Source organism: Papio anubis, chromosome 16, assembly GCF_008728515.1.
Source record: "Papio anubis isolate 15944 chromosome 16, Panubis1.0, whole genome shotgun sequence".
Taxonomy (NCBI): Eukaryota; Metazoa; Chordata; class Mammalia; order Primates; family Cercopithecidae; genus Papio; species Papio anubis.
Genome location: NC_044991.1, coordinates 29,181,479 through 29,209,308, shown reverse-complemented (window position 1 = coordinate 29,209,308; position 27,830 = coordinate 29,181,479). Strand labels below are relative to the sequence as shown.

The following is a 27,830-nucleotide window of genomic DNA, read 5'->3' as shown; positions in this document are numbered from 1 at the left end:
CGGGCCTCTGCTAGTTTTTGTATTTTCTGTGTAGAGACGGGTTTCCACTGTGTTAGCTAGGATGGTCTTGACTCCTGACCTCGTGATCCTCACTCTGCCCCGGCCTCCCAAGTGCTGGGATTATAGGGCTTGAGCCACCGGCTACTGGCCTTTTTTTTTAAAGAAGAAAATTATTGGATACAAGTCTTACTAACAGTCTCTTTCTAGTACATGGGGTGGAAGCTGAAGTGATTTCAAGTGCAGGAAAATTGGGACGAGTGTATAGGAGAAAATTTTAGGTATAGCAATCTAGTAAATGTTGAAATTCGGGATCAAATTAATTACATCTTTTTTTTTTGAGACGGAGTCTCTGCTTAGCAGCCTTGTGGCTGGAGGTGAGTGGCTAGATCTCAGCTTCACTGTAAGCTCCCACCTCCCAGCTCACCATTCTCTGACTCCTGTAGCCTCCCTGAGGTAGGCTGGGACTACAGGCTCTACCATCCTACCCAGCTTAGTTTTTGTATTTTAGTAGAGACGGGGTTTCTACCATGTTAGCAGGGATGGTCTCATCTCCACCTTGATTCACCTGGCCTTGGCCTCCCAAGTGCTGGGATTACAAGCTTGAAATTCACAAGTACCAAGCAAATTGCTTAATTGGCATCTTTTTGAGATTTGAGTCTCGGCTTCTGTAGCCTAGGCTGAGTGCAGTGGCTGGATTCCCAGCTTCACTGCAAGCCCTCCTGGGTTCACGCTTATCTTCCGCCCTCAGCCTCCCGAGTAGCTGGGACTACAGGCCTCACCACCTCGCCCTTCCGGCTATTTCCTTTTAGTCATTTTTAGTAGGATGGGGTTTCACTTGCATAGCTAGGGATGGTCTCCATCTCCCTGGACTCATGGATCCCCATCTCGGCCAGCCTCCCAGCTGGGATTACAGGCTTGGAGCACCAAGGCCCAAATTAATTGGCATTCAAAGAACTCTTTAGGATTCTGTTAAAAATGTTTTCTAGGACATTCCACAGCAAAGATTTCTTTGTAACAATGGACTGCAGATAGTGTAAAACACATTATTAAAAGTAGAGTAATTTGCATATACTACACTGAGAAGTTATTTTAGGCAAAGTGAGTATGATAAAGTCTTTTATTTCAAAAGCATTTGCCAAGAGGATTAACCTCTTTTAGAACCCTTTTTAGGAATTATAGTGTTAATAAAACATTAAGTACATTTTAATTTGCAAGCAGCTAATTTAGCATTGTTGGCCACAACCAGATTGTAACCATTGCTTCAATCAGGATGGGGAAATTGCTACAAAAGCCAAAAGTGAAACCTTTATGTGTGGCTTAGGCAACTGATTGCCATCTGATCATTTCTTTGCAGCTTCACACTGCACACACTTCCCCCAAGGGCCCATTGAGTAGCTTCCCAGAAGGGCTTTTCTCAGAAGGGAAATCTGTGGATTTAGAGGGGTGTGTGTGTAACATCTTATTACTTATCATGATGTAACTGTTGAGTTAAGGAGTTTCGCTCTTGTTACCCAGGCTGGAGTGCAATGGCATGATCTCTGTGCACTACAACCTCTGCCTTTCAGGTTCAAGCGATTCTCCTGCCTCAGCCTCCTAAGTAGCTGGGACTATAGGTGTGCACCACCATTCCCTGCTAATTTTGTATTAGAGAGGGGGTTTCACCACGTTGGCCAGACTGGTCTCGAACTCCTAACCTCAGGTGATCTGCCTGCCAAGGCCTCCCGAAGTGCTGGGATTATAGGTGTGAGCCACTGTGCCCGGCCTAATGCTATTTAAAAATGTTCACTCAGAACTTCATATTGTTATTCTTTCTCCCAGTCCATAGTCATAGTAGGAGGAGCCTATAAAGGTTCATTCCTTGGGTTTCGTTGTATTAAGCAGTGAGGTAGTTTGCTTTTGAGTATAGGTTTAGATTCTGAGTTTGGGTAGTTAAGAAGATAGAGCAATGAGTGTGTCTAGTAGTTGTGTCACATGTGTCTGGAGGTGAGAGGAGTTTTATATGTGATGTTATGCCAGTGTAAATGTCCTGAATCTACTGAGGCTTTGTGAATTGAGAAAAACGTTGCATCTTTTAGTCTAAATTCATGCATTCCAGTAAGTTGGGACTGTTTCAGCCTCCCTTAATGATATTCTTTGTAAATGTTTGGGACAGGTGATGGGAAGGAGTATATTCAATTATTGCAACATTTGGGGCCTTTTAAGGTATTTACTAGAAAACTCTGAGACAGGCCAGGCGCGGTAGCTCACGACTGTAATCCCAGCACTTTGGGAGGCCCAGGCGGGCGGATCGTGAGGTCAGGCGTTCCAGACCAGCCTGGCCAACATAGTGAAACCCCGTCTCTACTAAAAATACAAAAAATTAGCTGGGCGTGGTGGCGGGTGGCTGTAATCCCAGCTACTCTGGAGACTGAGGCAGGAGAATTGCTTGAACCCAGGAGGTGGAGGTTGCAGTGAGCCAAGATTGTGCCATTGCACTCCAGTGCGAGACTCCGTCTCAAAAAGAAAAAAACAAAAAACAAAACAAAAAAACACCCTGAGACAAAAACTCTTGTCTCAGGGTACTGGGGCCTTTTCTGATCCTGTTAAAACTCTAAATTAGGAGACTGTTGCTTTAAAATTTTATTGTAAGAGGACACTTGAAAGTATTCTCATTTTATTGGAACATTTATTACGTTTAAGATATTTCTATATTCTTCGCTACAGCAGTAAATGTGAGAGCCCCATTTCTTTGCAGCTTCACACTGCACACACTTCACACTGCACAGACTTCACACTGCACACACTGTGCCCATTAGAGAGCCACGGAGACGTTCCTCCTGAGCCCAGACTCCAGCCACTTCCAGAGTTTTCCTGGGAACAGCGCATAGATCTGTAGGCATCTTAAGTCTTAGCTCCTCCTGTGACTCTCTCCCTCTGGCCCCATGTGTCTCCTCCTGTCCCACCTTAGTTAATAAGGAAAAAACGCCAGCTGACCCCTTCCTCCCTTGTCTGGTCACCTGGCAGATTCTGCTGAACTATGCCTTCAGTCTCTGTTCTCTGCCTGTCTTCTCTCCATCCCCACTCCTACTCCCACTGCCACTGCCTCAGTTCAGGCCATCCCTGTTTATGGTAGACACCTGCATCGAGTTCCTTAATGGTTTGTCTGAACTCCTTACTAGTCAGCAAACCCTCTGTCCCACACTATTCCTAACCAGCAGTGCATCAGAGTAGTGTGTGGTGTGTTGTGCAGTAGAATACACATGACCAGGCCCTGCTGACAGAGATTGGAGCAGAATTTAGTAGGATGAGGATGAGGCTGGGACTCTGGATTACAAGTGCACATTCCTTGTTCCTTCAAGGTCTTGTCTTACCAGTCTTGTCTCTCCCCACTTGCCCGTTGAGTCCCCTAAACATAGCATGCTTTGCACACTCTGGATCTCGTGATTGGCATCCCTGTCTCTTCTCTGTACCGGGTTAACTTCTTGACCTTTGAGACTCAGCTCAAGGGGCAATTCCTCTGCCCTTGCGGAGCTCAGCAAAGGAGAAAAATGGTGTGTACCTGGAACAAAGAAATCCTGGGCTGGTCATTGTGTGTTGGATGTCTGCCACCTTAATAATGGCTTGCAGGGGAGGGAAACACCCCCTCTGACACTGAGGAGGAGGTCGAACTTGGCCTGACCCTTTAAGCACGAGTAGGGTTTCAGCAGTTGAAGAAGAGGGACCAGGTGACCAGTGAGGTTGAGTCTCTCTCATCCCTCAGGAGGGCTCTGGGCAGTGCCTATGGGAAATGCCATGAGGAGCCCCCAGACACCATCTGCCTACTTTCCAGTGCTGCTTGCCTCTGACCTTGTGCCATCCCGCTTTGGGTTTTAGTTAGGCCAGCCCCTGAGATGCTTTTCAGAAGTGTTGAGGCATTGGCTTGATTTTACCCTGGATTGGCATGTCCAGTGCACCTCCAGAGCTAGGAGCCCTCCCTCTGCCAGGCCAGCCTTGGAGGGTGAGCTCCCTCTCTATAGAGGGGTCACTGAGGGCAGTGCTGATGGATTTAAGGACAGGTGGCCGAGATGCCATAGCCTTTAGATTGAGGGGCCAGATCTACGTATCTCCTGGATGCTCAGCTATCCAGGAGAAGTGGCATGCCACTTACTCAAGAAGGGCTTTGCATGTATCTCCTGTGGCCCGCTTCATCCTGCGTGTTCTTGGGGGACATAGATGAACCTAACCTCCCCAAGCCGCCCACCCATATAAGAAAGGGAGGAAGGGGCTTTTGCTCAGAGCAAAGCTGTTTAGAGAAAGACTACAGGATAGCAGTTAAAAGCACTGGTTCTGGAGTTTCAATCCTGGGCCTGCCACATCTTAGCTGAGTGACCCTGGGCAAGTTACTTACTTTATCTCTCTGTGCCTTAGTTAGTTCGTCTGTGTGTGAAGGTTAAATGAGTTAATACATACCAACTGCTTAGAAGAGTGCCTGGCATATAGTAAATGTGAGCTACTTGTAGATATTATTATTGAAAATAACCAAGACATGTTCCAGGGCAGTGAGGTGACCAGCCTGTCAGGAGGGGAGGATTTGGAGGAGTGATAGGAGATGGTAAAAGTGGTTTCGGGCCAGGTTGGGGCCAGCCTGCCTGGACATACCCTCATCACTGAGAGCCCATTCTCTTACCTGTGGTACTCTCTTATTTTGTAGTTTGGAGAAAGAGTTACTGAGACAGCTGCGTGAATGTTTTTTTTTTTGAGATGGAGTCTCGCTCTGTCGCCCAGGCTGGTGCAGTGGGCCGGATCTCAGCTCACTGCAAGCTCCGGCCATGGGTTTGCACCATTCTCCTGCCTCAGCCTCCCCGAGTAGCTGGGACTACAGGCTCAGCCACCTTGCCCGCTAGTTTTTGTATTTTTTTTAGTGAGAGTGGGTTTCACCGCATTAGCTAGGATGGTCTCGATCTCTGACCTTGTGATCCCATCTCGCCTCCCAAAGTGCTGGGATTACAGGCTTGAGCCACCGCGCCCGGCTATGAATGTTTGTTTAAAAATGTTGGCTGGGGGCCGGGCGCGGTGGCTCACGCCTGTAATCCCAGCACTTTGGGAGGCCAAGGAGGGCGGATCATGAAGGTAAGGAGATTGAGACCACTGGCCAACATGGTGAAACCCTACCCCACCAAAATACAAAAATTAACCGGGTCTGGTGGCACATGCCTGTATGTCAGCTACTAGGGAAGGGGAGGCACAAGAATTGCTTGAACCTCATGAGAGGCAGAGGTGGTGCCAATGTGGCTCAGGCCTGCACCCCAGCAATTCTGGGAGGCCGAGGCAGGATCACTGAGGTCAGGAGTTCGAAACCAGCTTGGTCAACATGGTGAAACCTGGTCTCTACTAGAATCACAATAAAATTAGCTGGGTGTGGTGGCATGTGCCTGTAATCCCAGCTACTCGGGAGGATGAGGCAGGAGAATCGCTTGAACCTGCAAGGCAGAGGTTGCAGTGAGCCAAGATCACGCCACTGCACTCTGGCCGGGGGAACAGAGTGATACACCATATCAAAAAAAAAAAAAAAAAAATAGGCCAGGCGCAGTGGCTCAATGCCTGTAACCCCAGCACTTTGGGGAGGCCAGGACGGGCGGATCATGAGGTCAGGAGATCAGACCATCCTGGCTAACACGGTGAAACGCCGTCTCTACTAAAATACAAAAAAAAAAAAATTAGCCGGCATGGTGGTGGGCCAGTCCCAGCTACTGGGGAGCTGAGGCAGGAGAATGGCGTGAACCCGAGGCAGAGCTTGCAGTGAGCCGATCGCTACCACTGCACTCCAGCCTGGGCGGCAGAGCGACCTCGGCCTAAAAAATAAATAAAATTAAAATAAAATAAAATAAGTTTACTTGGCTGGGCATGGTGGTCTACACCTGAATCCCAACACTTTGGGAGGTCAAGGCGGTGGATCACTTGAGGAGACCAGCCTAGGAAACATGCAGGAAACCTCACTTAAGTAAAAAAAGATAAAACTGGAGGCCGGTGATCGGCGGATCGGGCTGGGTCAGGAGATCGAGAGTATCCTAATGATCTCTTAGAGATGGCCTCACCTTAACACGGTGGAACCCCATCTCTACTAAAAATACAAACTAGGCCGGGTGGAGGTGGTGGGCACCTGTAGTCCCAGCTACTCGGAAGGCTGAGGCAGGAGAATGGCGCAAACCCGGAGGCGGGCTTGCAGTGAGCCGAGATCCGGTCACTGTGACCCAGCCTGGTGACAGAGTGACTCTGTCTCAAAAAAAAAAATATATATATATATAGAGTTATATAAACTCAGCCGAAAGGTGGTGGTGCTTCCTGTAATCCCAGCCACTGAGACAGAGGCCGAGAGAATCATTTAACACGTGTGGGATGATAGTTGCAGTGAGCCAAGATGAGCAGTTCCAGCCTGGGTGATAGAGATCTCGAAAAAAAAAAGTGAGAAGTTTCATTTTCCGAACAAAATTGGGAATTTTTTTTTGAAACGGTCTCTATCAATCTAGGTTGGATGAGTGGCCCATCTTGGCTCACTGTAATCTCTGCCTCCCAGGTTCAAGCAATTCTCTTGCCTCAGCCTCCCAAGTAGCTGGAACTATAAGCATGTGTCACCATACCCAGCTGATTTTTGTATTTTTAGTAGAGACGGGGTTTCGTAATACCCAGCTGATTTTTGTATTTTTAGTAGAGACGGGGTTTCGCCGTTTCCCAGGCTGGTCTCGAACTCCTGCCCTCAGGCGATCCGCCTCAGCCTCCCAAAGTGCTGGGATTACAGGCATGAGCCACTGTGCCCGGCTTAAAATTGAATAGCTCTTGAACTCAAAATTTGTCTTCCTAATATCTCAGAAATTTACCTGGCGTATTGTATACATGTAGTGTAGTGTGACAGTCACCGTGTCCAAAGATGAACATAGGTGCTCTGGAAGGGTCCCACAGGCACTGAATTGGGGCAGGGTTGGAGGTTTGAAAGCAACCTCTTTTTTTTTTTTTTTGTGGTGGAGTCTTACTCTTTCACCCAGACTGGAGTACAATGCATAATCACGTTCACTACAACCTCCGGGCCTGCCTGCCACCTCCTGCTCTCCAGCCTCCCTGGAGTAGGGGCTGATTACAGACAAGGCCACTTCACGCCATTAATTTTTGTATTTTTAGTAGAGATGGGCTTTGCCATGCTGGGTTAGGGCTGGTCTCTCAAACTCCCATCTCGTGGTTCCACCCACTCGCCTCCTAAAGTTCTAGGATTACAGGTGTGAGCCACTGCCTGGCCTAAAAGCCACTCTTGATTGAGAAGTTGATGTCTCAGATTGGCATCGCTGTTTCTTGTCTTTTCTTTCTCCCTTTTTTTTTTTTTTTGACACGAGTTCTGTCGCCCAGGCTGGAGAGCGGCACATCTTGGCTCACTGCAAGCCCCATCCCTCCGGTTCACGCCATTCTTCCTGCCTCAGCCTCCCATGTAGCTGGGACTACGGCACCCGCCACCATGCCTGGCTAATTTTTGTATTTTTAGTAGAGACGGGTTTCACCCTCGTGTTAGCTGTGATGGTCTCAATCTCCTGACCTCGCGGAACTTCTGTCTTGGCCTCCCAAAGTGCTGGGATTACAGGCGCGGAGCCACGGCGCCCGCCTTTTTTTTTTTTTTTTTTTTTGAGACACAGTCTCACTCTGTCACCCAGGCTGGAGTACAGTGGCACGATCTTGGCTCACTGCAACTCACCTCTGGATTCAAGCAATTCTCCCTGGCCTCAGCCTCCAGAGTAGCTGGACTACAGGCGTGTCACCACACCTGCTAATTTTTTTTTTTTTTGTTTTTTTGAGATGGAGTTCTGAGGTAGTGGCACAATCTTGGCTCACTGCAAGCTCCACTTCCCGGGTTCACGCCATTCTTGTGCCTCATCCTCTCAAGTAGCTGGAACTACAGGCCACCACGCCCGACTAATCTTTTGTATTTTTTTTTTTTTTTTTGAGACGAGTCTCACTTGTCGCTTCAGGCTGGAGTGCAGGGAGCTGACCTCGCTCACTGCAGCCCACCCCGGTTCACGCCATTCTTCCTGCCTCAGCCTCCTCCGAGTAGCTGGGACTACAGGCTACCGGGCCACCACGCCTCGCTAGTTTTTGTATTTTTAGTAGAGACGGGCTTCACCATGTTAGCCAGGATGGTCTCTGACCTCCTGACCTCAGGATTCACCGCCTCCCAAAGTGCTGGGATTACAGGCTTGAGCCACCGCCAATCTTTTGTATTTTAGTGAAGACGGGTTTCACTGCATAGCCAGGATGGCCGATTCCTGATCCTACCACTTTGGCCTCCCAAAGTGCTGGTATTACAGGCGTGAGCCACCGTGCCCAGCCTAATTTTTGTATTTTTTAGTAGAGGTGGGTTTCACTGTATTGGCCCAGCTGGTCGTGAACTCCTAACCTCAGGTGATCCGCCTGCCTCAGCCTCCCAAATAGCTGGGATTACAGGTGTGAGCTACTGTGCCCAGCCGTTGTCTTTCAACCTTGAAGCAGAAAGTTAAGAAAGTTGCTTCTGGTGGCTGTGTAGTTTCTCCTTCTGATCCTTGCCGCACACACTAGAATTCCAGAGCTGTGTGAGGGACCTTGGAAAGCAGACACCAGTGGCCTCAGTTTACAGATTAGGAGGCTGAAGTGAGTGGTAGAGCCAGGCCCACCGTCAAGGTCCCCTGCTCTCTGGGCCTTGCTCCTGCTTTTTAGATGGTTGCTTTTGGTTTTGAGGAAGGGACAAGATGGAGAGGAAGAGGGTTCATTTCAGATCCGGTGGCTGTTTGGATTTTGTTTGTTTTGATTTTTAACACTTCCAGGACTGTGTTGATGATAGTTTTCTGTATTTCATTTTCTTGTCAGATTTTGCCCCCACTTTCCTAGCATAGGTAGGCGAAGCGGGGAACATTCTCTTTTGACAGCCCCTACCCCAGCAGGCACATCTGCAACTAAAGCAGGTGCTAATGTCAAAGGGCTCATGGGCTAATGTCAGGGCTCATGTGGTGCTCCATCTTTCTAAGAGGGGACCCACCTGCTCACGGTGAGGGAGAGGGTATGACTCAGAGGTTGAATAGCCTCTGAACCTATCTGAGGTGGCTTGTAAAAAATAGTGTTTCACACCAGCACACCTCTCATTAAGAACAGTCAGCAGCCGGGCGCGGTGGCTCATACCTGTAATCCCAGCACTTTGGGAGGCTGAGGCGGGCGGATCACAAGGTCAAGAGATCAAGACCATCCTGGATAACATGATAAAACCCCGTCTCAACTAAAAATACAAAAAAAATTAGCCGGGCGTGGTGATGAGCACCTGTAGTCCCAGCTACTTGGGAAGCTGAGGCAGGGGAATGGCGTGAACCCGGTAGGCAGAGCTTGTAGTGAGCCGAGATCATGCCACTGCCCTCCAGCCTGGGCAAGACTCTGTCTCAAAAAAAAGAACAGTCAGCATAAGAAAATCTAAGCTTCCTGAAGGATTCTCCTCAAGTTTTACACAGGCAGTTCCCGTCGTGCCCCTTTGTCCTGTGTCAGGCTTTGTGTGGTTGAATCTGTTGTGGACAGACTTGAGGAGGTCGGTGTCCCAGCCCTCAAGGAGCTATCAGTCTGTTAGTGGGGTGCTGGACTCTGGAGTATGTAATGGAGGTCAGGAATGCCAGGCACACCCATGTACAGATGGACACGGAAACACCTTCCAGGAATGAGGCCTGGCAGCCAGAAGCTGGTGTCAAGGCCTGCTGAGTTGGAGCCTTGGCCACGCTTCCCCCGTGCTTACTGTGGAGGTTGTGGGCAGTGCGTTCTTCTAAGCCTCTGTTGAGTGTGATCATAGCCAAGTGTATTATTTGTTTATTTATTTATTTGAGATGGAGTTTCACTCTTGTAATCTAGGCTGGAGTGCAATGACGTGATCTTGGCTCACTGCAACCTCCGCCTCCCAGGTTCAAGCAATTCTCCTGCCTCAGCCTCCCGAGTAGCTGGGATTCCAGGTGCCCACCACCACACCTGGCTAATTTTTGTATTTTTAGTAGAGACGGGGGGGTTTCACCATGTTGGCCAGGATGGTCTTGAACTTCTGACCTCAGATGATTCACCTTCCTCGGCCTCCCAAAGTGCTGGGATTACAGGTGTGAGCCACCGTGCGCAGCCCCAGATGTAATTAGTTATGATGATAACTAAATGTAAGATAGCTATCATACTGCTGACCTACAGAAGTGATGATGTCTTGGCATGGGTCCTGCCCCTTAGCTAAATATTAGGTGAAATGAGAGAATTGCATTAGAAGGCTATGAGGCTTATGTTTGGATTTTTAGTATATTGGATTACATTTAAGTCATGGTTTAGTGGCCAGGCATGGTGGCTCATGCTTATAATCTCAGCACTTAGGAAGGCTGAGGCGGGAGGATCACTTGAGCCTAGGAGTTTGAGACCAGTCTGCCCAACGGAGTGAGACCCTGTCTCTACACAAAAATAAAAAGATTAGTTGGGCACATTGGCACATGCCTGTAGTCGCAGCTTCTCAGAAGGCTGAGGTGGGAGGATCGCTTGGGATCTGTAGGTTGAAACTGCAGTGAGCCATGATCATGCCACTGCACTCCAGCCTCGGCAACAAAGCGAGACCCTGTCTCAGGGGAAAAAAAGAAAAGTCATGATTTTAGTGTCATTGCCAACAGTTGCCTTATGCAAGCTTGGAAAGTTTGCATTTCTGTTACAAGTATTTACTTTGATAGACCAGTTATGCTGGAATTTGGAAGATTTAAGGCAGGTTTATGTAACTCTCCTCAGATGTCCAGCTCCATCTGCCAGGTTTTGTTTTGCCTGGGCAGTAGGAGCCTAGAAATATTCCTTGCACAACAACACAGGCACATAATGACTAGCTGTGCAGGACTAGGGAAAATACTGAATATGTTCATGTTTTTGTTGATGTAAATATTGGTCAGTACTATTCCAGAGCAAGCTAAACTCTCCTGGGATCCCACAGAGTAAACAGGAGCACTTGCTCTGTCAGTTTCCAATGGGAGCATTAACTTACTGCTTAGGGTGGCTAAGATGGTCAAAAAAGCAGTTTCAGTGCTGGCTCTAGTCCTGGGCCTGCTCTGTACAAGTTCTTTGACTTGGACCTCTCTGAGCTTTGGCTTTACTGTTTGTGAAATGGGGCTAATGTGCTCTACTTGCCCATCTCAGGGCTGTTAACTGTAAACAGTGCAGAATGGCCTCATAATTGACCGCTTCCTCTCGTGCCATGGCTGCCCCTTTCCCAGCATCTCTCTGTTTTCTGTTCTTTGTTGGAATTACTCTTTTCTTCTCTTTTTCTTTTCTTTGAGATAGACTCTCTCTCTATTGCCCAGACTGGAGTGCAGTGGCGCGATCTCTGCTTACTGCATCCTCTACCTCCTGGGTTCAAGCAATTCTCCTGCCTCAGCCTCCCGAGTGGCTGGGACTACAGACATGCGCCACCATGCCTGGCAAATTTTTTTGTATTTTTAGTAGAGACGGGGTTTCACCATGTTGTTCAGGCTGGTCTCAAACTCCTGACCTTGTGATCCGCCCACCTGAGCCTCCCAAAATGCTGGGATTACAGGTGTGAGCCATCGTATCCGACCTAGTTTTTGTATTTTTAGTAGAGACGGGGTTTCACCATGTTGGCCAGGCTGGTCTCGAACTCCTGACCTCATATGATCTGCCTGCCTGAGCCTCCCAAAGTGCTGGGATTGCAGACATGAGCCACCGTGCCTGGCCTCTTTTCTTTAAGAGACAGGGTCTTGCACTCTTGCCCAGGCTGGAGTGCAGTGGCATGATCATAGCTCATTATAACCTTGAATTCCTGGGCTCAAAGGATCCTCCTGCCTCAGCCTCTTAGGTAGCTGGGACTACAGGTGTGTGCTACCATGCCGGCTAATTTTTTTTTTTTTTGAGATGGAGTCTCCCTGTCACCCAGGCTGGAGTGCAGTGATGTGATCTTGGCTTACTGCAACCTCTGCCTCCCAGGTTCAAGCAATTCTCCCACCTCCATCTCCCAAGTAGCTGTAAGACTATAGGTGAACACTACCATGCACAGCTAATTTTTGTGTTTTTTGGTAGAGATGGGGTTTTGCCATGTTTTCCAGGCTAGTCTCGAACCTCTGGGCTCAAGCAGTCCACCTGCCTTGGCTTCCCAAAGTGCTGGGATTATAGGCATGAGCCACCACGACTGGCCATTTTGTTATTCTAATTTTGTTATTCTCAACATAGCAAGATGGGATCTTGCTATGTTGCCTAGGCTGGTCTTGAACTCCTGGCCTCAAGCGCTCCTCCTACCTTGACTTCCCAAAATGCTGGAATTATAGGTGTGAGCCACTGTGCTGGCCAGTGTTCACTTAAAGGAAAAAAAAATTTGGACTGGGCGCGGTGGCTCACGCTTGTAATCCCAGCACTTTGGGAGGCCAAGGTGGGCGGATCACCTGAGGTCGGGAGTTCGAGACCAGCCTGACCAACATGAAGAAACCCCGACTCTACTAAAAGTACAAAATTAGCCGGGTGTGGTGGTGCATGCCTGCAATCCCAGCTACTCGGGAGTCTGAGACAGGAGAATCACTTGAACCCGGGAGGCAGGGATTGCGGTGAGCCGAGATCACACCATTGTACTCTAGCCTGGGCAATAAGAGTGAAACTGTCTCCAAAAAAAATAAAATAAAATTCAGACCAAGCTGTGCCCAGTAGCTCACGCCTATAATCCCAGCACTTTGGGAGGCCGAGGCAGATAGATCACCTGAGGTCAGGTGTTTGAGACCAGCCTGGCCAACATGGCAAAACCGCATCTCTACTGAAAAAAAAAAAATGCAAGAAAAAATTAACCAGGCGTGGTGGCGCCTGCCTGTAGTCCCAGCTACTTGGGAGGCTGAGGCAGGAGAATCGCTTGAACCTGGGAGGTGGAGGTTGCAGTGAGCTGAGATCACACCACTGCACTCCAGCCTGGGTGACAGAGCGAGACTTCATCTCAAAACAAACAAACAAACAAACAAACAAACAAAAGGTTCAGAACAATGTCTGGGTTTCGGTGCCTGTAGACTTGTAGTCAGAGGTTTTTTTCCATGTGCTTAGCTCAGTGGGAGGTTTTAGTCCTTTTAGGAGCTTGTTTCTAGCTGTAGAAATGACACTGCATTCATCAAGGCCCCAGTTTTTTCCTTGCCAAGAGACTGAGTGATATGAATGTGGTGGTTTTTTTTTTTTTTTTTTTTTTGCGATGGAGTCTCACTGTGTCACCTAGGCTGGAGTGCAATGGTACGATCTCGGCTCACTGCAACCTCCGCTTCCCGGGTTCAAGCTATTCTCCTACCTCAGCCTCCCAAGTAGCTGGGATTACAGGCATGCACCAGGACTCCTGGCTAATTTTTGTAGTTTTTTTGTTTTTTTGTACAGAGTTTCACTCTTGTTGCCCAGCCTGGAGTGCAATGGCACCATCTCGGCTCACCGCAACCTCTGCCTCTGCCTCCCGGGTTCAAGTGATTCTCCTGCCTCAGCCACCCGAGTAGCTGGGATTACAGGCACGCGTCACCACGCCCAGTTAATTTTTTTATTTTTAGTGGACGAGGTTTCACCATGTTGGCCAGGCTGCTGTCGAACTCCTGACCTCAGGTTCCACCTGCCTCAGCCTCCCAAAGTGCTGGGATTACAGGTGTGAGCCACTGCGCCCCACCCTCAATATGGTGATTCTTAAGCAGAGCAGGGGTTACACATCACAGTCATCTGGGAGCACTCCCCACACAGAGGTACCCATCTTGTACTGGGGGATGATGCAATAAGCAAGTCCTAGATGGTGCCTAGGCACATCAGCTCTCCTTCTTTCTCCCCAGTACCCCTCTGACCCCTTCCGCTACCTCTCTGTATGTGTATTTTAAACAGCCCCCAGGGGCTTGGCCAGGCACCCTGGCTGGAAAGTTCTGGCCCTGATGATGACTGCCCTGAGTTGGTAAACACTCCAGCTAAGCTGGCTTCCTTTCTGCTTCCCTAACGCCCCTGCTGGTTTCTGCCCTCCATGTCTCTGCATACACATTTCCCACACATGGACACCTGTTCTCTAGCAGTTCTGTCTTCCCCCGTCTTTCAAGGCCCATCTCAGAGCCTGTCTTCCATAAAGCTGTTCCCTCCACTGGTGTCTGCTAGACTTCCTCACTGTGACCTAAAGGTTCCTAGAGCAGCGTTTCTCAGTTCTTTTAACCCACCCTCAACAGCCAAGAAAAGTTGCCTTAAGCTTTACTTTCCTTTAAGGATATTACAGGCCTTTTGCCATTTAACAGATATAAAATGACACAGTAGTATGGAATATGCTTGTTTACATTGCACCAGTGTCCTTGCATTGAGACTTTTTGCCCATAGCACTGCAGTGACATCTGAAGCATCCCTGACTGGCCCCCCTGGTTATTGCTCTGCACGTCTGTTCACCTGCTCCTGGCACTGACTTCAGAGGAGGCTCAAGAGAGTGTATAGTACGGTCCTGCCCAGTGCAGGTGGCTCCTTTCTGACATCCCTGGCCACTGGCAGCCCTGTCTGCCCCACCCATTTGAGTATCTATAGTGACATGATGACTGCTGCCCCAAGTCAGGGGGGTTGGACCACGCGGAGGTGGCATTTAAGAGTTTGGCACTGAGTCAAAAGCTGCCTGTGATAGTGAATACTTGCCCCAATTCTTTCTTTTTTACTCCTGTAGAAAGTTGAATCCTTTATAGGTAAACTTTTTAAATTAATTTTTTTTTCTTTTGAGGCGGAGTTTCACTCTTGTTGCCCAGGCTGGAGTGCAATGATACGATCTTGGCTCACCGCAACCTCCTGCCTCCTGGGTTCAAGCGATTCTCCTGCCTCAGCCTCCTGAATAGCTGGAATTACAAGTGTGCGCCACCATGCCCGGCTAATTTTGTATTTTTAGTAGAGATGGGGTTTCTCCATGTTGCTCACTGCAACCTCCACCTCCCGGGTTCAAGCGATTCTTCTGCCTTAGCCTCCCAAATAGCTGGGACTACAGGCATGCACCACCATACCTGGCTAATTTTTGTATTTTTAGTAGAGATGGGATTTCACCATATTGACCAGGCTGGTATCGCACTCCTGACTTTGTGATCTGCACACTTTGGCCTCCCAAAGTGCTGGGATTACAGGCATGAGCCACAGTGCCCAGCCCTGGCCTAAATATTTTATTTTATTTTATTTTTGAGACAGAGTCTTGCTCAGTCGCCCAGGCTGGAGTGCAGTGGTGCGATCTTGGCTCACTGCAAGCTCCGCCTCCCAGGTTCACACCATTCTCCTGCCTCAGCCTCCCGAATATCTGGGACTACAGGCGCCCACCACTACGCCCAGCTAATTTTTTTGTTTGTATTTTTAGTAGAGACGGGGTTTCACCGTGTTAGCCAGGATGGTCTTGATCTCCTGACCTCGTGATCCGCCCGTCTCGGCCTCCCAAAGTGCTGGGATTACAGGCATGAGCCACAGTGCCTGGCCCTGGCCTAAATTTTATTTTATTTTATTTTTATTTTTATTTTTATTTTTATTTTTATTTTTATTTTTTGAGGCAAGGTCTCACTCTGTCACCGAGACTGGAGTGCAGTGGCATGATCATGGCTTACTGCTTCCTGGATATCCTGGGCTCAGGCAGTCTTTCCGCTTCATTTTTGATTTTTTGGTACAGATGAGGTCTTACTGTGTTTCCCAGGCTGATCTTCAACTCCTGACCTCAAGTGATTTTCCTGCTTCGGCATCCCAAAGTGCTGGGATTACAGGAGCACTTTGGGAGGTCAAGGTGGGCAGATCATTTGAGGTTAGGAGTTGGAGACCAGCCTGGCCAACATGGCAAAACCCCATCTCTACTAAAAGTACAAAAATGAGCTGGGCGTGGTGGTGCATGCCTGTAGGCCCAGCTACTCAGGAGGCTGAGGCATAAGAATCGCTTGAGCCTGGGAGGCGGAGGTTGGAGTGAGCTGAGATCACGCCTCTACACTCCAGCCTGAAGAGCGAGACTCCATCTCAAACAAACAAAAAACAACAAAATGTGAAACTACTGGCATAAGCCACTTCATCTAGCCAGCAGGTTAACTTTTTAACATTTGAAGACAGATGTGTGTCATCTTCACATCTCTTTAGGCCATAGGTTCCTGGTTCTTTTGATTATTCCTGGTAGGACATGATCCTTGCTGTTCTTGTCCTGAGCAGCCCTTATTTGATGTGGTCTTCTAAAGTACGATGTCCAGAACTGGACACAGCATTTGGCTCTGAATAGTTTAGGGTAGCCTGGATGTTAAACACGGCACAAACGATTGGTTAGCTAAACCAGTCAGTTTTTCACGCTGCTGCTAAGGTTCATGCCTTGTACTAGGTGAAAAATTAAGTGTTTGGAACCAAGTCCAGGTCTTTACTGGATCTCTAAAATATTTCATTCTGTGGCTTGGGGTGTTGTTTTGCTATCAAGAACCCTTAGAGGTTTAGTCTTTAAGCCTATACTCGTTCCTTCCCTGATATGTGGTACCTGACTACATCTCTCTCAGCCCACTTCCCACCAGGGTGACTTCAGGCCACCAGTTCTAAAGCCATTCGATTCTCCTCAGCTCTTATTGATCCAGCCTTTCTTTATTTTGTACAGAAACATTGTAGTGGCTGTTGAGAGAAAGGAGCATCACTTTTAGCCAGGACTTGGGGAGCTCCTTAGAGGAACGGGCATTTGAGAGAGGCTTTCAGTGATGAGCCTGTTGGGGATGTGGGGCTGGTGATAGGCAGGACAGTTGGGGACATCCTTCCAGCAGACATCCTGGGGAAAGACATAGAGGGGGGAAATCACCAGGCTGACTTGGTAGGATTCTGCACACTGCTCATTTGGGTTGCACCAAAGAGCTTTAGTTGGAAATATTGGATGGCAGGATTCCTACATATTTTGCAGGGGGAAGAGTCGTCTGGTGCTGTTGGATTTCTTTTCTTTTCTTGTTTCTTTTTCTTTTTTGAGACAGGGTCTTGCTCTGTTGACTAGGCTGAAGTATAGTGGCGCCATCATGGCTCACTGTAGCCTCAACCTTTTGGGCTCAACTGGTCATCCCAAGTCAGCCTCCTGAGTAGCTGGGACCACAGGCATACATCACCACACCTGGCTAAGTTTTAAATTTTTGTAGAGATAGGGTCTTGCTATATTGCCCAGGCTTGTCTTGAGCTCCTGAGCTTAAGTGATCCTCCTGCCTTGACCTCCCAGTGTTGGGATTACAGATGTGAGCTACTGCCCCTGGCTCTTGGCCTAGATTTATTTTATTTATTTTATTTTTTTGAGACGGTGTCTCGCTCTGTCACCCAGGCTCAAGTGCAGTGGCGAGATCGCAGCTCACCACGACGTCCACCTCCTGGGTTCCAGTGATTCTCCATCCTCACCCTCCCAAGTAGCTGGGAATACAGGAACCCGCCACCATGCCTGGCTAATTTTTGTATTTTTAGTAGAGACGGGGTTTTACCATGTTGGCCAGCCTGCTCTCGAACTCCTGTCCACAAGTGATCCACCGCCTTACTTCCCAAAGCGTTGGGATTACAGGCGTGAGCCACTGTGCCGGCCTTTTTTTTTTTTTTTTTTTTTTTTTGAGACGGAGTCTTACTCTGTCGCCCAGGCTGCAATGGTGCCATCTTGGCTCACTGCAAGCACCGCCTCCTGGATTCAAGTGATTTTCCTGCCTTAGCTTCTTGAGTAGCTGGGACTACAGGTGCCTGCCATCACACCTGGCTAATTTTTTGTATTTTTAGTGGAGATGGGGTTTCACTGTGTTAGCCAGGATTGTCTCCATCTCCTGACCTCGTGATCCACCCACCTCAGCCTCCCAAAGTGCTGGGGTTACAGGCGTGAACCACCGTGCCTGGCCTTTTTTTTTTTTTTTTTTTTAGACAGAGTCTCGCTCCGTCGCCCAGGCTGGAGTTGGAGTACAGTATGCGATCTTGGCTCACTGCAACCTCTGCCCCACTGGTTCAAGCGGTTCTCATGCCTCAGCCTCCCGAGTAGCTGGAACTACAGGCATGCACCCCTATGCCTAGCTAATTTTTGTGTTTGTAGTAGAGATGGGGTTTCACCATGTTGGCCAGGCTGGTCTCAAACTCCTGGCCTTATGTGATCCACCTGCTTTGGCCTCCCAAAGTGCTGGGATTACAGGCATGAACCACCACGCCTAGCCCTGGCATAGATGTCTTTTTTTTTTTTTTTTTTTGAGACAGAGTCTAGCTCTGTCACCGGGCTGGAGTGCAGTGGTGCGATCTCGGCTCACTGCAACCTCTGACTCCCTGGTTCAAACTCTTCTGCCTCAGCCTCCTGAGTAGCTGGGACTACAGGCACGTGCCACCATGTCCAGCTAATTTTTGTATTTTTAGTAGAGACGGGGTTTCACTATGTTGGCCAGGATGGTCTTGATCTCCTGACCTCATGATCCGCCCGCCTCGGCCTCCCAAAGTACTGGAATTACAGGCGTGAGCCACTGCGCCCAGCCTAGATTTCTTGATGAATGGCTCCTGATGGGTTCTGAAACCTGGCCTTGTGTGAGGATCATCTGGGGAGATTTTGAACGGTTTTCTAGGCTTCATTGTAGACCCCAAAAAGAAGCAAAAGAGAAACTTTGTTAACTGCTTTGCCAAGACGCAGGTGTGTACATCTGAGCCGTGTGACTGAGCGCTGGCTGTACGCAGCAGTCTCCTGGTCTCCCATCTCCTCTCAGGACTTAGGTCGGTGGCCTTCTGCTGGGGCCCAGGGCCCATCTCTCCTGTTAATGCTTGCAGAGCTGTTAAGTAACCATCCCTCTCTGCCATGCTCCACACTTCGTCCTGGAGTGGGCATCGAGCTCTCTGGACTTGAGTTTGGGGTGTGGATGTTTTCCATTTTCAGGAGCTGAGTGGCACCCCTGGGCTCTTTCAGTTTCCCTCTATACACTGAAGTCTACTTGGGCTCAGAAGTGGACCTCATTCTAAGAAGCATTGCTCTCTTTCTCCTGCACCACCTGCCCTGGTTGGGAAGCCTGCTGACCCCATCAAGAGAAGGAACATGTGAGCTGCCTGGCGGTTTCCCTTGAACTCTTCTCTCTCCATTTGTCAGCACTGCACCATCAGCCCTGAGCAGCTGATTTGGGCTGCTTCTTGCTCTGAGCAGAACTGAAACAAACCTTTGTGGGAGTGTTGTTTGTAAGCGTCTGTCATTCTTGGCTTTGGTCTTCCTAACTCTGTTCTAGAGCTGGGCTGCTCTTGTGGTTTTTATCAGGTCCTTTCTTCTGTCATTTGTAACATCCTTTTGAATTCCACTTCTTGGAGTTTACATTGGTTTCCTTCAATTTCTTCCCTAATTCTTCACTATCAGGACCATTCTCAGTTATCGGGGCACAGTTTTGCTTGAGGGTTTACAACCATCTTGAGGGTTTGAGTCATCTGGCCTTTTGAGTCTCATATATTCAGATGGAACTGATCTCTGAATGTTTCCGATTTTTCTTCTTCTTTCTTCTTCTTCCTTTTTTTTTTTTTTTTTTTTTTGGAGATAGGATCTCACTCCAGTTGCCCTGGCTGGAGTGCAGTGGTTGTAATCTTGGCTCACTGCATAGCCCTGACTGCCAGGGCTCAGGTGATTCTCCCACTTTTCATCTCTCAGCTTCCCAAGTAGCTGGGATCACAGGCGCACACCACCATGCCTGGCTACTTTTTTTTATTTTTTATTTTTATTTATTTATTTTTGAGACAGAGTCGTTCTCTGTCACTCAGGCTAGTGTGCAGTGGCGCAATCTTGACTCACTACAACCTCCGCCTCCCCGGTTCAAGCAGTTCTCTGCCTCAGCCTCCCAAGTAGCTGGGATTATAGGTGCCTGCCACCACGCCCAGCTAATCTTTTGTATTTTTAGTAGAGATGGGGTTTCACCATCTTGGCCAGGCTGGTCTTGAACTCCTGCCCTCGTGATCTACCTGCCTTGGCCTCCTAAAGTGTTGGGATTACAGGCGTGAGCCACCGCGCCCAGGCTGTATTTTTTTTTAGTAGAGGCAGTGTTTTGCCGTGTTGGCCAGGCTGGTCTCGAATTCCTGGGCTCAAGCAGTCCACCCGCCTTGACCTCCCAAAATGCTGGGATTATAGGCGTGAACCACTGTGCCCGGCCTGAATTTATCTTCTTGAAGTTGTTTTCCTCAGTGGAGGCATGATTGGCATTTTGGGCTAAATGGTTTCTGTCCACAGGGCTGATCTTGTGCAATGCAGGTCTTTTAGCATCCTGGCCACTCATAGTGCCCGTGGTTCTCAGTGGAAGCTGTAGAGGACGTTGGGAAATTGGGGTGGGTTGGTCACAATGCCTGGCATCTGTCTCAGGGTAAGGAAGGGCCTGGGAGGCTCAAGTGCAGAGTCGTATCTGGATTCCCGCAACACCCTGTTGAGAAATTTTCTTCTATGGGATGCTCATCATTCTCTGAAGATGTCAGGGCCTGTTTGTTTGTTTGTTTGTCTGTTTCTCTCACTTCTGCCTTATAATCAGTTCTTCCTTGTTGTTTAGAATTATGTAAAGGAGGTTGCCTCTTCTGTCTTTGGAGAGCTTAACTTGACGGCAAGGTAAGTTAGGAGTTTATCTGAGAACCCTGCTTTGGATTCTCTGAGCTTCCCAACCCTGCTCTCATTAGCATCCTCAGGATTACCCGTTCTTCTTTCTGGCCTGGTGTGTGGCTCACTCCCATGGCAGTATTGCTTTTCTCTTTGAGGATCCCCTGGATCTCCTTGATCCCAAAGCACCAGTAAGTGTCCTTTCTGCACCCCTGCCCATAGTGCTCCTCACTGACTGCCTCCTCTCCTTTTTCTTGAGCAAGATACAGGTTTTCACTCTCATGTTACAGTTGAGTTCCATCTTGCCATATTTTTGTAATTCTTGTGGAATTTACTTTGTGTTTATCACCCATACTTTTTTTTTTTTTGGGAGATAGTTTCACTCTTGTCGCCCAAGCTGGAGTGCAGTGGTACGATCTTGGTTCTCTGCAACCTCTGCCTCCCGGGTTCGAGCGATTCTCCTACCTCAACCTCCCAAGTAGCTGGGATTACAAGTGCCCACCACCACGCCCGGCTGATTTTTGTATTTTTAGTAGAAATGGGGTTTCACCATGTTGGCCAGGCTTGTCTTGAACTCCTGACCTTGGGTGATCCACCCACCTCGGTCTCCCAAAGTGCTGGGATTACAGACATGAGCCAGCGCACCTGGCCATTGCCCATACTTTATACTGTTGGAGTGTGGATTTTTGAAACCATAAACTATTTACAGATGATTTTAAAATTTGTTTTCTCCCATAAATATTCACTGTTGTTTCTTCTTTTGTTAGTTGTCTAGTTTCAAAGTTCTATCTGGCATATTTTTTTCCTATCTGTATTTGGTTTAAAACATTTTGTTTGCTAGGACTCCAGCCTTAAGGGACATGCATGCTATATTCTGTCTTTAGCCAAGAATCTTACTCTAGTGTCTTGAGCCAAGGTCAAAAAAGCCAAACATTGGAATTGTAGTTATAGAAAATCCTTCCCACCCCAGATTCTTTTTTCCTCCCAAAGCCCCAGCTTCCCATCTACCCACCAACCTGGTCATTAAGCACATGTTTGAGCACCACTGTGAGCTAGGCCCTGGCAGGACCGGGGCTTCCTGATCCCTGCCCTCGTTGAGTTTACATTCTATTTGGAGAGTGGAAGGAGGTGGTAGTGTGGGTGTGAGATGTTTTCCCCTTCCTGAGTCTGCCCAGGCTTCATAATCCCCAGGGGAGCATTTCTGATGAGTGAGCAGGAGGACCAGGTAGCAGCTGGCGGGTTGGAGTGGTCCCTCAGGTTCCGTACCTCCTTATGCAGGGAAAGAGGGACCTCATGCAGGTGGAGAAGGGCCAGACCACTCCATTCCTCACTGCAGGAGGTTGCAGCCCATGCTGCTAACACCTCAGGGAGAAATAGATCCGTCATCTCTCCCAGCGGTGCCTCTTCTCACCACAGGCACAGCCTGTGAGAAATCCCTGTGTTCAAGATCCACCCACCTTTGCTGGACCAGAATTTCTGGGGCTCGGCCCAAGTCCAGGTGATCGTGGTGGGCAGATTAGGGTGACAGGCAGGAGCACCCTGTGGGGAGAAACTTGTGCCTGTTGCCTGCTATGAAGCACCAGTGTGTTCCACCTCTTCCGTGCGTTCATTCAGCGCGCACTCCCTCTCTGCTGCTCTGGGCCAGGCGCCCAGTACATCTTCCTACTCATAACCAGTAACCTGAACTCTGGTTCCCCCTTCCTTGCAAATTGTTTCCTTCCCTGCCTGTGTAGCCTCAGGGTGCCTTTTAAACTACCACTGTATGATGGAAGTATGAGCTTTTTGGGCTTGATGTGAGGGCTGATAGGGAGCCCCCATGCCACTTTGAGTTGAAGCACCATATAAGGAGGTTCTGGAGGGTGCTGGAGCTGGGCCAGAGGAAGCAGCCTGGCAAAGGAGGCAGGGCTTAGCTGGATGGTGCTCAGGCTGCAGAAGAGAAGGTGCCTGACAGGTGTGGAGGCAGCTGTTGTGCCACTGGATGGGAGGCCGGGCTGAGGCGGGTTAAGTGGCACTCGTGTGTCAAGAGTGGAGGAATGTTGGCGAGGCTGGTGTGCTGGCGGGAGGGCATGCTGGGTGGCTTGGGTTATAGCACCTGCCAGGCATTCACTGAGATGTTGGAGGCAATGGGAAATGTCAGGCTGGTGCACAGTTGAAAAACAGGTGACAGTTCTGAAGACATCTCAGGCAGGACCCTGAAGTCGTGAAGTTGTGCTTTCTGGGTGAAGTGACACTTGCTGCATTGACTGTTCATACACCAATAACCCCACATATTTGCAAGGGGTCCTGTTGCCCACAGCATGGCTTCCCCTTCCTTTTCTGCATTCTGGGTCTGTTTTGCAGCTGAGGAAACTGAGGCTCATTGAAGGTTTCCCGTCCCCACCCCACCCCCACTCCCACCCCAGTCCCAGACTGAATGGTTCTCTTTGCTGTGTGCCCATGTTGAGGTGGAGTCCTTCTGAAATCACACTTATAGCATTGGGTAGAAAACTGGATATGTGTTTGTGTCTGGTTTGTTCCCAGTCCCCAGTTTTATTCATCTTTAGGTTCTCAGCATCTGATGCATAATCAGTGCTTAATGAATCTTGATTGGAAGGTATCAGGTGTACAGCACCTCAGTATAGCTCCTGCCACGTGTCTGCCCTATGCAGGGTGCTGAGGGATTTAAACAGGCATGATGACCAACCCAAAGAGGAGGTGGTACATCCACAGAAGCACAGTTCCCCCTGTCGTGTTTAGGGGGTTCACTGAGGTGGGGACTTGTCTTGGTCTGGGGCATGGGTAGAGGCAACGACCTTGCAGAGGGGACTGCCATGGCAACTCCATGCCTCCTTAACCACTCCAAGCACAGTTTAGTCCTCACTCTCCAATTTTGACATTGGCATTATTGGCACTTGGTTTAATTTGAGGGCATCAGGAGGGATCTTAATATGTGGTGCTTTCCCCTATTTGACACCCCTTTATGCTTTGTCAATCAACAGGAGCTTGAAGAAATCCGCAAATGTGGGATGAAAAACTTCCGTAACATCCAGGTTGATGAAGCTAATTTATTGACTTGGCAAGGGCTTATTGTTCCTGTGAGTATTGAACACTTCCACTTCCTACCAGATTACTCTTTAAGGTGATGTGTGTGCTGTTGGGCTTGTTTTTCTGCTCCTTAGTAGGCTCTTAGTCTAGGCAGCCAGCAGATGCACAGAAGTGGCTGTCGCTCTAGGGTGATAAGGTAGGGAGTGTAGCCTTGGGTCCTGAGTAGAGTCACATCTTGGCACTGGTTTTGTCAAATTCAGGGGCTCTTGAGCTTTGCAGATCTGTGGACACAGAGAAAAGGAGTGTGTCTGTGCTCCTGCTCTTTTCCTGGCTTCCCTGTGCCTGGCCTGATGGATCAGTAGGACCTTCTTCTCTGAGCTCCTTGGGAGGGGACAAGCATTCCCCTCTAGATATTTTGCTTTCTCTCTTGGTTTTGCATTCATGTCTCTAACCCTTTGGATACCTGTATTTCGGGCTTTATTCCTGGTCCCCTCCAACCTGTGCCTTCCATTTGTCTCAAGTCCCTTTTCCTAATTGCCCACATGTTCACCTCACCCCATGTCTTTTTCTGGGGCTTATGCCTCCAGAGTCTGCCCCCACAGCCCAGTTCCCCCATCTCACAGACTTCTGCCTTCTGATGGGCTCAAGCCCCTCCTAACAATGGCCTTCCCTGGAACTTAGCACCCTCTTAGTGTCTACTCTTTTCTGCATCCTTTCATCCCCTCCCCTTCAAGAGGCTTATCTTATAATTAACTCCAGTTTGCAGTCCCCCTTCCTCTCCTGAAACCATATCACACCCAGCCCACGGGCTGCCCCCACTGTTGTCACACCTCTAGCTCGGTAGTGCTGGCGTCATGGCCTTTGCTTGCCTCCTGAGCTTTTAGAGCATGGGCAGCGTTCCAGGCCCCAGTCCTGTGACCAGCCTGCCACTCTCTCCTGTCTTGCCACTCCTTAGCCTCCTCACTCTTAAACATGGCTCTTGTTAGTCTCCTGCTGTTCTCCTGTTCTGTTTTGTCTCTGGGGACCCTACTACTTTCAGCATCATAGATGATTATGCTGGACGTGAAGGATTCCCACACCTGTCTCCATTCCTGCCTTCTCCCCAGAAGCTGCACCATCTCTCCACCAGGCAGCCTCACTTGGTCGTTGTGTAGCCTTCCAGCTACCCCAGCTCACAGCCTTGTGCTGTGTGAGTGCCCTCCTTTCCTGTTCTTCCTCATCCACTCACCTTCTTTCTTCCTTTTCTTTCCCACTTTGCACATCTGAGCCTTAGGCCCTTGCCCTGTGCCTAACCCTGTCCTGTATGTAATTTTTTCTCATGGATGGATTGGCTACTTTACCAAAGCAGAGCATGGAACATGCTTCCTCCTATAGATGCTTCTTGATGCTGGTTATAAGGTCATGCCTTTTTTTTTTTTTTTAAAGTCCCTGAATTTGATCAGCAATTATTGGATTTGTAGTTTATTTCCATAATCATTTGGATAACTAAGGAAAGATATGCTTTGTAATGATTTAGTATGCTCAGAATGTTTAAATCTGGGAGCTTCCAGTCTGATTTTGAAGATGAGTCCTTTAGATTTCTTTAGGCTTGATGGTGTTAGGGCTCAGGGCAAAGGGTGTGGGTGGCAGAGACACCTCTGCAGGGGAGAGGTTGGCCTGTGAGTACAGCCCTTGCCTACTCTAGGGACCTGAAGATGGCCGGGACCATCTGACATCTTGTCCCCTTTCTAATTGAGATTGTGTAGCCTACCAAGCAAAGAAGTGAACAGTTAATCTGTGGCTCTTTGGAAAATGATAAAAATGAATGGAATGGTTTTAAGTGGTAAGGCTTGGGCAGTCTGGCCCTGAGAGTTTAGTGGCCTGAGAGCCTGCTAGCCGGCTCCAAGGGTAGACTGCTGCTGGGCATGTTCTGCCCCAACTCATGCAAAGGCCTCACTCTGGTTTCACGCTGGCAGGGGCTGTGGAGCAGTGGGCTAAGATCTTACTAGGCCAAAGGTGGAGGCTGGCTGGTAGAATCCCAGTGTGCTTGGACTGAGGCTCTGGGGAGCTATCCAGGCCAAAGTTTTGCCTTGGAGACAGTAAGCCACAGTCAGGGCTGCTCTTGTGCCTGTGTATACTTCTTCTCGGTCCTCTCCATTGCTTTCTTCCAGGGCCCTAGGTTTGTATGAGGAGTGTTTCAACAAAGTCTTCTTCCTTCTCCAGAGCAGTTAAGACATGCTTAACATCTGACATCCCCAAGGTCCACACTTGTACCCCAACCTGGGCCTTAGGTCTTCCTGCATTGGACGGGCTGGGCCAGCATGGGAATCTACTATACAAATTCACCTGAGGTGAAGTCTGCCCAGTTGGGATGAAAGCAGAGCCAGGTCGATGAAGGCATGGCAGCCCAGCCCTGGTCCTTAGTGGAAGGTGCTACCCTTGGGTAGCCACTTAGTGATTGCCCTGGTCGTAGTGCACAGAGGAGGGTAGGTGGGAGGGGAGGCTGGAGAGGTACTTCCTAGAGACTTCATTGTTGCCAACACAACTCAGGTCTATTCCCTTTAAACATTTGTTTTTCTGTAATTTTTTTTCATCGAAGATTCTAAGGTAACGTCTAAGAAAGAAAATATTACCCATAATCACATCATCAAGAAATTCAGTTACGTTTTGGGTATTGCCCTTTAGGAACTAGAGATATGGTGGTGAACCTTCTTGAAGCTTCTAGCCCAGTGAACGTGTTTACTCTTAACCTTCAGCATACTTCCACTCAGCCTTTTTTCATGCAGTTTTTTTTTTTTTAATTGAGATGGAGCCTCGCTCTGTCGCCAGGCTGGAGTGCAGTGGCATGATCTCTGGTCACTGCAACCTCTGCCTCCCGGATTGAAGCGATTCTCCTGCCTCAGCTTCCCAAGTAGCTGGAGCCACAGGTGTGTGCCAGCACACCCAGCTAATTTTTGTATTTTTAGTAAAGACGGGGTTTCACCATGTTGTCCAGGATGGTCTTGGTCTCTTGACCTTGTGATCCACCCACTTCGGTCTCCCAAAGTGCTGGGATTACAGGCATGAGCCACTGCGCCCGGCCTTCATGCAGCTTTTAATAAACCATTTCATAACTTCATAATAATGTTTTGTTGTTTTGAGGCAGAGTTTTGTGCTAATCACCCAGGCTAGGGTGCAGTGGTGCCATCATGGCTCATTGCAGCCTTGAATTTCTGGGCTCAAGAAATCCTCCTGAGTAGCCAGGAATACAGGTGTGTGCCACCACACCCAGCCAATTTCTTTTCTTTTTTTTTTTTTTTTGAGACAGAGTCTTGCTCTGTCGCCCAGGCTGGAGTGCAGTGGCATGATCTGGGCTCACTGCAAGCTCCCCCTCCCAGGTTCAGGCCGTTCTCCTGCCTCAGCCTCCCTAGTAGCTGGGACTACAGGTGCCCGCCACCACGCCCGGCTAATTTTTTGTATTTTTTTTAGTAGAGACAGGGCTTCACCGTGTTAGCCAGGATGGTCTCGATCTTCTGACCTCATGATCTGCCCGCCTTGGCCTCCCAAAGTACTGGGATTACAGGCGTGAGCCACTGCGCCCGGCCGCCAATTTCTTTTTATTTTATTCCATTTTATTTTATTTTTTGAGACAGTCTTACTCTGTCACCCAGTCTGGAGTGCAGTGGTGTGATTTCGGTTCACTGCAACCTCAGCCTCCTGGGTTCAAGTGATTCTTATACATCAGCCTCCCGAGTAACTGGGATTGCAGGTATGCATCACCATGCCCAGCTAATTTTTGTTTTTGAGACAGAGTCTTGCTCTGTTGCCCAGGCTGGGGAGTGCAGTGATACGATCTCAGTTCTCTGCAACCTCCATCTTCTGGGTTCAAGCAATTTTGGCTAATTTTTGTACTTTCGTGACTGGGTTTCTCCATGTTGGCCAGGCTGGTCTCGAACTCCCGACCTCAAGTGATCCACCCGCCTCAGCCTCCCAAAGTGCTGGGATTACAGGCATAAGCCATTGGGCCCATTCTATAACATCTTAAATTCCTACTGCAAAGGTTCCAGTTTGTCCACATCCTTCCTAACATTTGTTATTTTACTTTTTTTCTTCTTACGTTACAGCCATTCTAGTTGGTATGTAGTGCTGTCTCATTGTGGTTTTGATTTCCATTTTCTTCATACTAAGGATGTGTGGGTTTTGTTTGTTTGTTTGTTGTTTGTTTGTTTGTTTGTTTGTTTTGAGACAGGGTCTCACTTTGTTGTCCAGGCCAGAGTGCAGTAGCACGGTCTCGTCTCACTGCAACCTCTGCCTTCTGGGTTCAAGTGATTCTCCCACCTCAGCC

At 48.8% G+C, this 27,830-nt stretch overlaps 1 protein-coding gene across 2 annotated transcripts in view; it reads left to right on the top strand.

Moving 5' to 3' along the window:
* Window positions 1-27,830, top strand: part of UBE2L3 (ubiquitin conjugating enzyme E2 L3) — a 52,878-nt gene that overhangs the window by 3,187 nt on the left and 21,861 nt on the right. The window contains exon 2 of one of the 2 annotated variants that reach the window (XM_003905270.4): window positions 23,482-23,577. The exons of the other annotated variant lie outside the window; for it this stretch is intronic. Coding sequence (XP_003905319.1) covers window positions 23,482-23,577 — 96 coding nt within the window. The remainder of the gene's footprint in view (window positions 1-23,481; window positions 23,578-27,830) is intronic. 2 annotated transcript variants of the gene reach the window in all.